General features: G+C 37.8%; 1 protein-coding gene across 4 annotated transcripts in view; it reads left to right on the top strand.

Moving 5' to 3' along the window:
* abcc9 (ATP-binding cassette, sub-family C (CFTR/MRP), member 9) overlaps window positions 1-15,565 on the top strand; it is a 44,909-nt gene that overhangs the window by 14,515 nt on the left and 14,829 nt on the right. For 2 of the 4 annotated variants that reach the window (XR_014593027.1, XM_083902627.1), the window contains exons 17-32: window positions 1,943-2,015; window positions 2,956-3,061; window positions 3,497-3,535; window positions 4,942-4,980; window positions 6,319-6,420; window positions 6,494-6,578; window positions 6,661-6,741; window positions 8,746-8,883; window positions 9,100-9,225; window positions 9,302-9,395; window positions 9,524-9,597; window positions 11,057-11,230; window positions 11,329-11,483; window positions 12,323-12,392; window positions 12,499-12,656; window positions 12,756-12,848. Coding sequence is in view for 2 of the 4 variants with exons in the window: in XM_083902627.1 (XP_083758753.1) it covers window positions 1,943-2,015; window positions 2,956-3,061; window positions 3,497-3,535; window positions 4,942-4,980; window positions 6,319-6,420; window positions 6,494-6,578; window positions 6,661-6,741; window positions 8,746-8,883; window positions 9,100-9,225; window positions 9,302-9,395; window positions 9,524-9,597; window positions 11,057-11,230; window positions 11,329-11,483; window positions 12,323-12,392; window positions 12,499-12,656; window positions 12,756-12,848 (1,607 nt within the window). In the remaining 2 variants the exon portion in view is untranslated. The remainder of the gene's footprint in view (window positions 1-1,942; window positions 2,016-2,955; window positions 3,062-3,496; window positions 3,536-4,941; window positions 4,981-6,318; window positions 6,421-6,493; window positions 6,579-6,660; window positions 6,742-8,745; window positions 8,884-9,099; window positions 9,226-9,301; window positions 9,396-9,523; window positions 9,598-11,056; window positions 11,231-11,328; window positions 11,484-12,322; window positions 12,393-12,498; window positions 12,657-12,755; window positions 12,849-15,565) is intronic. The other 2 variants (XR_014593028.1, XM_083902628.1) reach the window with 1 other exon arrangement.

Here is a 15,565-nt window from a genome sequence, read left to right on the forward strand (position 1 = left end):
TGTGTGTGTGTGTGGACACAGGAAGTGTAGGATTCACACGAGAACTCGTTGCCCCTCAAAGGGCCTCTGTGAGTTTATCGGAGGTTTTTCTCAGCGTCTCTGTGAAGACGCTACTTCCTGTCTCTGTCCCTGTGGAACCACGATACCCAGAGACAGACGGAGGCACAGACAGACAGAGGGACAGACAGACAGACAGAGACAGACAGAGGGACAGACAGACAGACAGACAGAGACAGACAGAGGGACAGACAGACAGACAGACAGAGACAGACAGACAGAGGAACAGGGACAGACAGACAGACAGAGGGACACAGATAGGTGTTCAGACACAAATATTTCATCCATATATTATGATAATAAACATAATTTTACTTATTTACATTTTATCAAAGTAAATAGAAAAAAAGTTATAATATAAAAGTCAATTTACCGGGTCAATCTTATCTAATCTAATATAATATAATATAATATAATATAATCTGTGAATTTATCTCGCAAATACCAATGTTTTTACGGAATTATTTCAACTCGTCCTTCGTTTGCTTTGTTAGCTCCTGCCTCAAAAACAGCCCCTTTAATTTGGCTAGTTTAGTTTGTCCATTCAGGCTGCCGTAGAAACGTGTGAGCACAAGATGGCGGACAGCAGTGCTACATAAACGCTAACATACTTACAGGTTCAGGATTCCAAGAGCGACTGGTTTAGCTAACAGCGGCTAACAGTGGCTAACAGCGGCTAACAGTGTTAGCCCAAGATACATTTGCATTTTCATGAATTTGTCCCAAATCAAGATTTTGCGCGTTTAAAAGGAAAACAAATGAATTTAACTTCTCAGACACTGAATTAAAATCGGATTCAGCCGTGATTATTTAAATGTCTGATTTTAACGTTAATAATGTTTTTGTTTGAATCTGTTTTTTTTATTTTTGCCTCCGAGCAGAAAAAAAAGGTCACGATTATTAAACGGAGGATGTTTAATAAAATAAATAAAGTCCATATTTAATCCTTTGTCATAAAATGTGGCTCAAGAGTTCAGGAAGCATTTCCTCCCGTTTCCTGTCCGTTCTCCTAAATCATATTTGTTTGTTTTCAGGGCAGAGATTTTTCACATCATTTCCTCTCCGTTGTCTTTTTCTTTTCCTCCAGTTCTTTATTTGTGACGTCATTTAATCAGATATTTAGTGAAAAGGGAGATTTAACGTCTTCACTAAAGGAAAAACTCCAATATTCACATTCTTGGAGTTTAGTTTTCAGATCATTTGACCTCAAATATTAGTTTTTAGTCTTATTTTTGGACAGTGGACACTGTGGGGACTGTCAGATAAAATAAACATGAAATAAACAAATAGATGCAGCAGATGGGGGAATGTAAACAGAGCGACGCAGCAGGAAGCAGCGTGATGGATCAGCGCTCTGGGATTAGACATGAACTGCAGTTACACCGCGATCTTTCCCTCTAATGTCACGTTTAACGTTTCATGAATGATGTTTTTACTTCATTTGCTGGACTTTAAAATGTTTTAAATCCTGAAAACAGCAAATCTACACTGTAAAAAAATCGGGAGTTCATTTTACTTCAACTTGAAAACGATGAATAAATATAAATATTAGTCATAAACTTTGTTGACTTCATATACTTAGTGGATTTTTGCGAATTCTTTGCAGCTCATACGTAGTTTAGCTAGTTGTTTGTACGATTATTGGAAGCTGAACACATTTATATTATTATTTGTTATTTTCCTAACAGACGAAATGAGATTTTAATTGACGTTTTATTAAATCTACTCTGCAAAAAGTAATATATGTTCATTCTTTTTAGTATTTTTACCGTCAATCCATCATCGCAGAACTTCTCAAATTATGCTACGTGTCATTTTTTAGATTAGTGTCAAACATGAATTGAATCAGAGTTTTTATTTTTTTGTCTTTTGTTTTTCTGCTCAGGTGATCAACGGAGTCTTCACCTGGGGAAATAACTTGTCCACGCTGTCCGACATCAACATCCGAATCCCGACAGGTGGGAGGAGCCTCTTCACTTGTTTTGCTGAGTCATGGTTTCCCCCGTACATTAAGCCAATGGCTGCCATTTTCTTTTGTTGTAGTTCAGTCCCAAAATCCCAAGAAAAGGGATTCTGAAATAATCCCTCTCAAACTGCACAATGGAAGAGTTACATTTTGAAAAAGCGTGGGGGAAATTTACCAAAAACAAAATGGTGGACTTCCTGTTTCCTACTCGTTCCTGCTACAGCGTGATATTACTATAAATTATCGTCCTCATCTGTGAAGAATTTGATAAAATAATAATTAATTTTTTCTCCCTTCAGGTCAGTAAATACCAATTACAGAATTATTTCGACTCGTTCTCCGTTTGCTTTGTTAGCTCCCGCCTCGAAACAGCCGCTTTGGCTAGTTTAGTTTGTCCACGCAGGCTGCCGTAGAAACATCTGAGCACAAGATGGCGGACTACGTAGAATAATCCAATAAAAGTCTTATTCTCAGGCAGTGAAGACCGAACAAGTTTTAATTTAAAGCAGCAGTGCTACATAAACGCTAACATACTTACACGTTCAAGATTCCAAGAGCGACTGGTTTAGCTAACAGCAGCTAACATTGGCTAACAGTGGCTAACAGTGTTAGCCCGAGATACATTTGCATTACAGACTTCTCAACTGGACGACGTGGTGAATTTGAGTGGACGTCGATCCCGATTTCCGACTTCCAAGTTCCGATATAAATGGAACGCGGCCAAACACAAATTTGTCACAAAACGAGGTGAAGATTTTACGCGTTTAAAAGATAAACTAATTAATTTAAGTTTAACTTAGAAGCGTGGGGAAATTTACCAAAAACAAAATGGTGGACTTCTTGTTTTTTTGTAGTTTGGTACTCGTTCCTGCTACAGCGTGATGTTAGTGCAGATAATTAAAAGAATCATTCAGTGTTTTTCCTCCCTTCAGGTCAGCTGACCATGATCGTGGGACAGGTGGGTTGTGGGAAGTCGTCGCTGCTGCTCGCCATGTTGGGCGAGATGCAGACGTTTCAGGGACAAGTTTACTGGAGCAAGTAAGACGTCACACACACACACACACACACACAGTTTCAAAAGCTTCATCTGTTAACGTTACAGCAGAACAGTCTGTATTGATACCGTTCCACGTGAATATCTAATAAATACTGATTTTTATCACTTTTTTTTCACCCGTGCGAAGTAGAAACTTCTCTTTCTGTTTGTCTTTTCTTCTTCAGCTGCTTTTCCGTCTTTCCTTTTTTTAAACAGACTGTTTGAATTTCACTCTGATTTATAAACGACAAACAAATATAATGAGATTATATTAGACAGAAAGTTATTTTTAAACCCTTTGAGACGTTCTACTCTGGGAAAGTCAGGTTTGAGCAGAGCAGCTGTGTGTGTGTGTGTGTGTGTGTGTGTGTGTGTGTGTGTGTGTGTGTGTTTGTTTGTTTGTTTGTTTACCTCCTGCCTTCTCACCACATCATCAGGCTGACTGAATGTGACTTGAACCACGACGGCAACGTCAGGTACTTTTTCTCTCGTATGGTTTCACGTTCATCATTTCACCGTCTTTAATCCATTCATCAACTTCACTCAGTCATAGATAGATAGATGTATATAAAAGCTAGCTAGATACAAAGCTAGCATAGATAGATAGATAGATGCAAAGCTAGCTAGATACAAAGACAGATTGATAGAAAGCTAGCTAGGTAAAAAGATAGATGGATAGATGGATAAAAGCTAGCTAGATACAAAGCTAGCATAGATAGATGGCTAGAAAGCTAGCTAGATACAAAGCTAGCATAGATAGATAGATAGATAGATAGATAGATAGATACATACATACAAAGGTAGCTACATACAAAGCTAGCATAGATAGATAGATAGCTAGATAAAAAGATAGATAGATAAAAGCTAGGTACATACAAAGCTCATATAGTAAGATAGATAGATAGATAGATAGATAGATAGATAGATAGATAGATAAAAGCTAGCATAGATAGATAGCTAGATACAAAGCTAGCATAGATAGATAGATAGATAGATAGATAGATAGATAGATAGATAGATAGATAGATAGATAGATAGATAGATAGATACAAAGGTAGCTACATACAAAGGTAGCTACATACAAAGCTAGCATAGATAGATAGATAGCTAGAAAGCTAGCTAGATAAAAAGATAGATAGATACATACAAAGCTAGCATAGATAGATAAAAAGATAGATGATAGATAAAAGCTTGCTACATACAAAGCTCACATAGATAGATAGATAGATAGATAGATAGATAGATAGATAGATAGATAGATAGATAGATAGATATAAGCTAGCTAGATACAAAGCTAGCCTAGATAGATAGATAGATAGATAGATACAAAGCTAGCATAGATAGATAGATAGATAGATAGATAGATAGATAGATAGATAGATAGATAGATAGATAGATAGATAGATAGATACAAAGCTAGCTAAGATGGACAGTAAACGGTGCTGCAGTTATTCAGCATTATTGTTTTCACCCAAACATAAACTTACACGACTTTAGTTTAATTTTCCAAACATTGAAGCTGAACATTTTCAGACAGAGTTTGTGTGAAAGTGAACGTGTGAAAGTGTGTTTTAGAGAATTATGACATGATCACGTGACGAGAGGAGACGACAACAACAACACGCTGTAAAAACACGATACGTGCAAAAAACACGATACGTGCAAAAAACACGATACGCGCTAAAAATATCCACCTCAGAACAAGAGTTCTGGAACCTTCCTGAGGAAATATGAGCACACACACACACACACAGATGTAATAACAGTGATAGCATCTTCATCTCTGTGTGTGTGTGTGAATGTTAAACTGTCTGCTGTGACCTTTGACCTCCTGTCTTTCGTCTCTCTCTAACACACACACACACTCTGACATGATTGACAGTTGGTCAGAGACAGAAGGAAGTGACGGCGACGTCAGGAGGTACACTCTTCTTCTTCTTCTACTACTTCCTGTTTCAGATCTGACGTGACCCTTTGACCTTTCCCTCCATCTTTTCATCAAGTTTTCTTTAATCAAAGTGACTCCGGCTGCTCCATCATCATCATCATCATCCTCCCTCTTGATGTTTTTATTTGTGTTTGAGTTATTTGTTGTTGTTGTTGCCGTGGTTACTCAACATTAATGTCGGTGATTTGCTGCTCATCATTAACTCGAATCATGAGCCATTTTTATTCCCCATATCTGACAAATATTTTCCATGTTGCAGTGGAGTTTTCTTCTTTTCCGTTATCCTCTCCGTCCTCTTCCTCCTCTTCGTCATAAAGCTGATGAGAACAGTAGAACTGATCTAAAAGTTAGATTTTAGGGTCAAAGGTGAAATCAGACCAAAAAAACAGGTTATGTTATGATATAATTTAATTACATTCTTTATCTTGAATTATAGTAGTTTTTCTCTACTCTGTGTAGTAGTAAAATATTTTTGTTTTGCTGAATTAAATATTGTCCCAGAGTGCAACACTGTAAAAATAAAATGGTTGGATTTACTGCAGTTTGTTCAAACAGAAATTAAAACTAAATTTAGTTTGAATTAACTTAAAAAACAAAACACATTATATAGATATAACCTCAAACTGTTTATGTGGCAACTTTTTATTTTAGCCAAAAACATAGAAAATAAATTGAAGAACAAAATATAAAATAAGTATAAATATAGATAAATAATTCACACAAAAAGAAAATTAGGTTTGACAAACTTTAACATTTTGTGCAGCACTGTAAAAATAAAATGGTTGGATTTACTGTAGTTTCTTCAAACTAAAATAAGCAAGTTTGAATGAACTTAATTATTTAAGGTGTTTTCACTTAAGTCAGTGTTTGTTAGAATAGAATATAAATACTTTATTCACCCCCGAGGTGAAATTGTTTAACTTATATTCAAAATCTACTTAAAGTTCCAAAATCTACTTATATTCAAATCTACTTAAATTTCCAAAATCTACTTATAATTCCAAAATCTACTTAAAGTTTCAAAATCTACTTATAATTCCAAAATCTTCTTAAAGTTCAAAAATCTACTTAAATTTCCAAAATCTACTTAAATTTCCAAAATCTACTTATATTTTTAATCTTTATAAAATTCCAAAATCGACTGTCTACGTGGAGTCAGATATAGTAGATGATTAAAGTGCGAACAGATCAGTTCTTCTGCTCGTCAGCTTAATGAAAACATGACTCATCGTTCTTCTTCTGACTGTGTGTGTGCGTGTGTGTGTGTGTGTGTGTGTGTGTGTGTGTCTCCGTTTCCCATGATGCCTTTAGTAAGAACAGATACTCGGTGGCGTACGCCACTCAGAAGTCGTGGCTGCTCAACGCCACCGTGGAGGAGAACATCACCTTCGGGAGTGCGTTCAACAAACAGAGGTAAACAAAGTCCTTTCAGTCGAACAGGAAGTGAGCGTGCAGCAGAGAAACCATGTTTGTGTGTTTGTTTCAGGTACAAAGCTGTGATTGACGCGTGTTCTCTGCAGCCCGACATCGACCTGCTGCCCTTCAGAGACCAGACCGAGATCGGAGAGAGAGTCAGCACTTTAAACAAACACGCACTGGTTAGCACGTTAGCGTTAGCATTTTGTCATATTCTTTATTATGTTTGTTGTTCAGGGCATTAACCTGAGCGGTGGTCAGAGGCAGAGGATCTGTGTGGCCAGAGCTCTTTACCAGAACACAAACATCGTCTTCTTGGTGAGTCGCCATGACTTCATAGCTCCTCCTCAAATGCGTTATGGTATTGCATGATAAGGAACATAAAGGCGATAATACAAACACTGCGCAAACCTCATTAGACACAACGCAATTGTGCCGAATGTTTTTTTTGAAGAAACTCGGCTCACTGTCAAAGTGCATCAGGGCAGATGGATCATTTCCTGATTTTCAAAAATTCATTAAAATTATTCCTTAAGAGATTTGCAAATATTTTCAACTGATCCTTGTTCAGGGTGATGCTGACTATTATGATGGTGAATTTCAAGTCATTCCGAGATACTTTTTGTTTTTATGAAGAAACTCAGCTCACTGTCAAAGTGCATCAGGGCTAATGGATCATTTCATGATTTTCAAAAATTCGTGAAAAATATTCCTTAAGAGATTTGCGAATATTTCAACAGATCCTTGTTCAGGGCGATGCCGACTATTATGATGGTAAATTTCAAGTCATTCCAAGATACTTTTCGTTTTTATGAAGAAACTCAGCTCACTGTCAAAGTGCATCAGGGCAAATGGATATTTCATGATTTTCAAAAATTCATTAAAATTATTCCTTAAGAGATTTGCAAATATTTTCAACAGATCCTTGTTCAGGGTGATGCCGACTATTATGATGGTGAATTTCAAGTCTTTCCGAGATACTTTTTGTTTTTTTGAAGAAACTCAGCTCACTGTCAAAGTGCATCAGGGCTAATGGATCATTTCATGATTTTCAAAAATTCGTGAAAAATATTCCTTAAGAGATATGCCAATATTTTCAACAGATCCTTGTTCAGGGTGATGCCGACTATTATGATGGTAAATTCCAAGTCATTCCGAGATACTTTTTTTTTTTTGAAGAAACTCAGCTCACTGTCAAAGTGCATCAGGGCAAATGGATATTTCATGATTTTCAAAAATTCATTAAAATTATTCCTTAAGAGATATGCAAATATTTTCAACAGATCCTTGTTTCAAGTCATTCAGAGATACTTTTTTTGAGACCACCATGTTCAGGGCGACGCTGCAGACAGGAAGTTGCTCAGAAGAATCTCCCTGTCATGTGACGTGTTTCTCTTTCTGAGTCATAATATCTGAAGTTCCACTGATAAAGGAAATGTTTTTCTTTTAATTATCAAGATTTCACCGTGAGAATGTTGTTTTTTTTTTATTTTTTCCGTACATGATCTCAGGACTGGAAGACGTCCGTCTTTCACAATAAACTTTATTAAATTATCACAACACGACGAACACCATAGTTACAGCCCACACACACACACACACAGAGTAATGGAAATAATGTGATTTATCACGTTTGGCAGACGCTCCTCAGGCATTTTATCGCTCAGGAATAAATGTGAATGAATAACGTCGGTGTAAACATTTAGCCCTAATCAGATTATCAGATTAGTGCTTGGACCCGCGGGTATTTTTCGCTCGTTGTGCGGTTCAAAGAGATTTAAACACCATAATCCAACATAATTCCTTCCTCCTTCTTGTTGTAAAATTAAAAATGAACATGTTTATAGACGGTTCACATAATGACATTTATATATGCAGGGATTTTTCTTAACTTCACATACTCGTGTTATGTTTGATTAAAAGAGGGAGTTCATTCGGTGATGTGTTCATGTTTTTACGGGACAAATTGATCATTTTGAGGTGGTTTCTGCCTCCAAACAACGTTATAACATCAACAAGACTTAAATCTGACATATTTTAGCAAAAATGCAGTCATTTTGGCCCTTTGAAATTCCTATTAACTGCCATTACCTTTACACTGTAAATTTCCTCTTTTATGGGACTGATCTTATAAGCAGTAAAATGTTGCGTTTACTTGCCTCTACCTTTCGCCTAAACATTACACATATCCGCCTTAAAAAGCCCAGATTTCATTCGTGAGACTTGTATTTCACAGATTTTCACACCTTTAACTGTTAAAATAAAAAGCTTAACCCTTGAAACAACTGTCCTGTTTGTCCCGGTCGTCTTTTGCCCTCTCAGGACGACCCGTTCTCGGCGTTGGACATCCACCTCAGCGATCACCTGATGCAGGAAGGAATCCTCAAGTTCCTGCAGGACGATAAACGGACCGTGGTCCTGGTCACGCACAAACTGCAGTACCTCATCCACGCAGACTGGGTCAGAAACACAAACATTACATTTTGTTGTGAAAACAGCGTCACGTCGTCGGCGTACGTAGAGAAAATGGAATCAAGACGCTATATTTTCTTGTCGCTGCTCGATCTTGTGTCGACTTTTTAAAACTTATTCACTGCTTCAGATGTAGCTTCTAAATGAGGAATCCCACGGTGTTTTGCTTCCATAGTGAGAAATAACGCAACTGTTTTGTCTCAGATCATAGCGATGAAGGACGGCTCCATCCTGAGGGAGGGAACCCTGAAGGACATTCAGACTCACGATGTCGAGCTTTACGATCACTGGAAAACGCTGATGAACAGACAGGACCAGGAGCTGGAGAAGGTGAACCGCGCTGCGATTTATCGACGTTAGCTTGAATGCGTGGACGTTAAAATCCCGTCTGCTTGTGTTTGTGTAGGACATTCAGCAGGAGAGTCAAACGATGCTGGAGAGGAAAACTCTGAGGAGAGCGTTTTACTCCAGAGAGGCCAAGAATGACGATGAAGACGAAGGTGACATTTTAGTCTTTGTTTGATTTTATTTCAGATGGAAAAGCTAAATGAACTGAAACGAAAGGTTTGTTTTAATCTGAAATCTGTGTTTATTAAAATGAATCAATGTGTTTTGTTGACTTCATCAGAGGAGGAAGAGGAGGAAGAAGACGACGACAATTTCTCTACGACCACAAACAGACGATCCAAAATTCCATGGAGGGTAAATGATCTTTACACGTGATTTTATGCTTTTATTTTGGTAAAGTCAAAACTGAGCCCAGTTCTATTTTCAAGTGTGTTGCTTTTATTTTGTAAAGCTAAGTTAGAATTATGCAAACATCTGGTTTCATAAGAGTTTTGACTCTAAAATACTTTGCATCCAACCATCTACTCATCCATCTATCTACTCATCCAACCATCTACTCATCCATCTATCTACTCATCCAACCATCTACTCATCCATCTATCTACTCATCCAACATCTACTCATCCCCCTATCTATTCATCCAACCATCTACTCATCCATCTATCTACTCATCCAACCATCTACTCATCCAACATCTACTCATCCAACCATCTACTCATCCAACATCTACTCATCCAACCATCTACTCATCCAACCACCTACTCATCCAACATCTACTCATCCAACCATCTACTCATCCAACCATCTATTCATCCACATACTCATCCAACCACCTACTCATCCAACATCTACTCATCCAACCATCTACTCATCCAACATCTACTCATCCACCATCTACTCATCCATCTATCGTTCCATTCATCCACTCATCCATCCATCCATTGACTCATCATCAATCCATCCATCCACTCATCCAACCATCTACTCACCTATCCATCAACCACTCATCCATCCATCCACCCATCTCCTTGTCCACCCACTCATCCAATCATCATCCTCTCATCCATCCACCAACCCATCATCCATCTGTCTTGACTAAAGGCCACATTATACTTCTCCGACTGCGTATGCGTTATCCGTCTGCGTCACCACGGAGACGCCTCGAGCATTTATACTTCTGCGTCGTGGTGACGGACACTCGCTGCAATTTCCCGCCCGATCAGTAGGGGTCGCTGCGCAAGGTTGTTGTGCTTCTGGCTACAGTGAGCAATGGCGTCCGAGAAAGAAAGAGAGAGAAAGACTGTTGTTGTTGAAAAAGTGGCCGTTTCTCACTTTTCTGTGTCACGGAACGCAGTTTTAAGATAATTTGAGGCGAGAAATTGGCCATTTAGAGTCTAAACATGTGCTGTGTGTGTTAAGATATGACGTATTTATAGTTCGGCAGCGGCGTTATCGGCGGGGATCAGCTCCGCCTCTGTCAGGACGCCCGGAGCGCACTGAGAGCCGGCACAGAGCAGCTTAGCTCGGCCTGTCCTGAGGACCAATCGCAGCTCTTGCCGTCTCCGTAGTCCCTTGACGGAGTGACGGACACTTAAAAAATATTCCGTGCACCCGGAGACGACGCAGAGGCTCTTCGACAGGTTCTGCGTCGACGCAGAGGACTCTGCGTAGCTACGCAGAGCACTTTACGCAGGAGTATAAATTGGGCTTAACTCCTCCTCCTCAGGTGTGCTGGTGTTACCTGGTGGTTTCTTCATGGTCTTCCTCATGGTGATCAGGGTAATCTTCACTAACTCCTCCTCCTCCTCCTCAGGTGTGCTGGTGTTACCTGTCCTCTGGTGGTTTCTTCATGGTCTTCCTCATGGTGATCTGTAAACTCCTCAAACACTCTGTCATCGTTGCCATCGATTACTGGTTGGCCATTTGGACGACGTGTAGAAACGGCTCTTCCAACGCCACCAGAGCTGAATGTCCAGTGATGGTGGAGGTGAAGTGGAAGTGACCATGTTTTTATGAAGGAGAATCTGAACTGGTCTTCTGTTACAGAAATATAATCTGTGTTTCTGTGTGTGTTTGATTCCACAGTACGAGTCCTACTACCTGCCTGTGTTCATCGGCCTGTGTGCAGCTGGAATCACTCTGTGTCTCATCACCTCCCTCACTGTGGAGTTTCTGGGTCTTTCTACAGCAACGAACCTGCACCACAACCTGCTCAACAAGATCATCCACGCTCCTATCAGGTGAAGACGCTGAAAAATGACAGAACGTGAAAATATTCACATTTAAGAAGCTGAAAAATGACAGAAACACGAAAATATTCACATTTAAGAAGCTGAAAAATGACAGAAACTTGAAAAATATTCACATTTAAGAAGCTGAAAAATGACAGAAACACGAAAATATTCACATTTAAGAAGCTGAAAAATGACAGAAATGTGAAAATATTCACATTTAAGAAGCTGAAAAATGACAGAAACGTGAAAATATTCACATTTAAGAAGCTGAAAAATGACAGAAACGTGAAAAATATTCACATTTAAGAAGCTCAAAAATGACAGAAACGTGAAAATATTCACATTTAAGAAGCTGAAAAATGACAGAAACGTGAAAATATTCCCATTTAAGAAGCTGAAAAATGACAGAAACGTGAAAATATTCACATTTAAGAAGCTGAAAAATGACAGAAACGTGAAAATATTCACATTTAAGAAGCTGAAAAATGACAGAAACGTGAAAAATATTCACATTTAAGAAGCTCAAAAATGACAGAAACGTGAACATTTTCACATTTAAGAAGCTGAAAAATGACAGAAACGTGAAAAATATTCACATTTAAGAAGCTGAAAAATGACAGAAATGTGAAAATATTCACATTTAGCTGAAAATTGCTGAAAAATCAGAAAACTTGATTTAATGCTTTCAAAACCATTAGATTAATTGATTATCAAAATAATAATTGTTGAGTATTCGATTGTATTTGATTGTGTATTTGTAGATGTTATTATGACGAATTAATGATGGTTAAATTTGACAGAAGATGAGAGTAATGATCTAAAATATCTGGTTTTGTTCTCCTCAGGTTCTTCGACATCACTCCTCTGGGTCAGATCCTCAACAGATTCTCAGCTGATACCAACATCATTGACCAGGTAAAAGATAAAAAGATGTATTCCAGACTCAAAAACTTCACTTTTATCTTGTCCTTGTGAATAATTGTCAAATAAATACATGTAAATGATGTTTTGTGTTTTTCAGCACATTCCTCCGACCCTGGAGTCATTGACGAGGTCCACGCTGTTGTGTCTGTCGGCCATCGGCGTCATCGCCTCCATCACGCCGGTGTTTCTGGTGGCTCTGGTTCCGCTCACCATCGCCTTCTACTTCATACAGAAGTATTTCCGAGTCGCCTCCAAGTGAGTGGGCCTTAGCGCCGTCGTTAGCGTTAGCGCCGCCGTTAGCCTTTTAACAAGCAAACACGCGTGGATGAACTGCCATCTTCTGGTTCCTCTCAGGGATCTTCAGGACCTGGATGACTCCACTCAGCTTCCTCTGCTGTGTCACTTCTCTGAGACGGCAGAAGGTCTCACCACCATACGAGCGTTCAGGTAGAGACGTGTGCAGGACAGCAACTCATACACAGAGTATCGTTAATGATACAGGGACTTCTTAATGATACTGATACTTCCAAAAACTCTTACTGATACAGGGACTTCTTAACGATACTGATACAGGAACTTCTTAACAATACTGATACAGAAACTTCTTAATGATACTGATACTTCCAAAAACTCTTACTGATACAGGGACTTCTTAACGATACTGATACAGGAACTTCTTAACAATACTGATACAGAAACTTCTTAATGATACTGATACTTCCAAAAACTCTTACTGATACAGGGACTTCTTAACGATACTGATACAGGAACTTCTTAACAATACTGATACAGAAACTTCTTAATGATACTGATACAGGGACTTCTTAACGGTACAGATACTTCCAAAACCTCTTAGTGATACAGGAACTTGTTAACGATACTGATACAGGGACTTCTTAATGATACTGATACTTCCAAAAACTCTTACTGATACAGGAACTTCTTAACGATACTGATACAGAAACTTCTTAATGATCTGATACAGGAACTTCTTAACAATACTGATACAGAAACTTGTTAACGATACTGATACAGGAACTTGTTAACAATACTGATACAGGAACTTCTTAATGATACCAATACTTCCAAAAACTCTTACTGATACAGGAACTTCTTAACGATACAGATTTTTTTTCAAAAATCTTGTTGATACAGAAACTTCTTAACGATACTGATATAGGAACTTTTAACAATACTGATATTTTCAAAAACTCTTACTGATACAGGAACTTCTTAATGATACCGATACTTCCAAAAACTCTTACTGATACAGAAACTTCTTAACAATACTGATACAGGAACTTCTTAACAATACTGATACAGGAACTTCTTAACGATACTGATATAGGAGCTTTTAAGGATACTGATATTTTCAAAAACTCTCACCGATACAGGAACTTCTTAATGATACCGATATTTACAAAAACCCTTATTGATACTGATACAGGGACTTCTTAATGATACTGATACAGGAACCTTTAACAATACTGATATTTTCAAAAACTCCTACTGATACAGGAACTTCTTAATGATACTGATACATGAACTTCTTAATGATACTGATACATGAACTTCTTAACGATACTGATACATGAACTTCTTAACGATACTGATACATGAACTTCTTAACGATACTGATACATGAACTTCTTAACGATACTGATACAGGAACTTCTTAACGATACTGATACATGAACTTCTTAACGATACTGATACATGAACTTCTTAACGATACTGATACATGAACTTCTTAACGATACTGATACAGGAACTTCTTAACGATACTGATACATGAACTTCTTAACGATACTGATACATGAACTTCTTAACGATACTGATACATGAACTTCTTAACGATACTGATACATGAACTTCTTAACGATACTGATACATGAACTTCTTAACGATACTGATACATGAACTTCTTAACGATACTGATACAGGAACTTCTTAACGATACTGATACATGAACTTCTTAACGATACTGATACATGAACTTCTTAACGATACTGATACAGGAACTTCTTAACGATACTGATACATGAACTTCTTAACGATACTGATACATGAACTTCTTAACGATACTGATACATGAACTTCTTAACGATACTGATACAGGAACTTCTTAACGATACTGATACATGAACTTCTTAACGATACTGATACATGAACTTCTTAACGATACTGATACATGAACTTCTTAACGATACTGATACATGAACTTCTTAACGATACTGATACATGAACTTCTTAACGATACTGATACATGAACTTCTTAACGATACTGATACATGAACTTCTTAACGATACTGATACATGAACTTCTTAACGATACTGATACAGGAACTTCTTAACGATACTGATACATGAACTTCTTAACGATACTGATACATGAACTTCTTAACGATACTGATACATGAACTTCTTAACGATACTGATACATGAACTTCTTAACGATACTGATACATGAACTTCTTAACGATACTGATACAGGAACTTCTTAACGATACTGATACATGAACTTCTTAACGATACTGATACATGAACTTCTTAACGATACTGATACATGAACTTCTTAACGATACTGATACAGGAACTTCTTAACGATACTGATACATGAACTTCTTAACGATACTGATACATGAACTTCTTAACGATACTGATACATGAACTTCTTAACGATACTGATACATGAACTTCTTAACGATACTGATACATGAACTTCTTAACGATACTGATACATGAACTTCTTAACGATACTGATACAGAAACTTCTTAACGATACTGATACATGAACTTCTTAACGATACTGATACAGAAACTTTTAACGATACTGATACAGGTACTTCTTATTAATCTTGTCTGATACAATCCAAAAATCCTGTCCATGTATATCGTTATCGGTAGATACTCGAGGTTGTGTTATCAGTCACGTTCGTGTCAATCCTGGTTCTGATGACTCTGGAGTGAACAACCTGATACTCGCACAACATCAGGTGTAATCATTCGGAGACGGTCGACCAACGAGGAACCAGAACCAACAGAACCAATGCTTATTCGTAGATAAACAGTTATATTGTAACGCAGTCTTAAATCGTGGTTTTTGTCACGACAGAATCGTCAGATCATCTGTCTCTGCTTCCAGGATCCTCTTGTATTTCTGT

The sequence above is a fragment of the Microchirus variegatus genome, assembly GCF_963457635.1.
Source record: "Microchirus variegatus genome assembly, chromosome: 16".
Classification (NCBI taxonomy): domain Eukaryota; kingdom Metazoa; phylum Chordata; class Actinopteri; order Pleuronectiformes; family Soleidae; genus Microchirus; species Microchirus variegatus.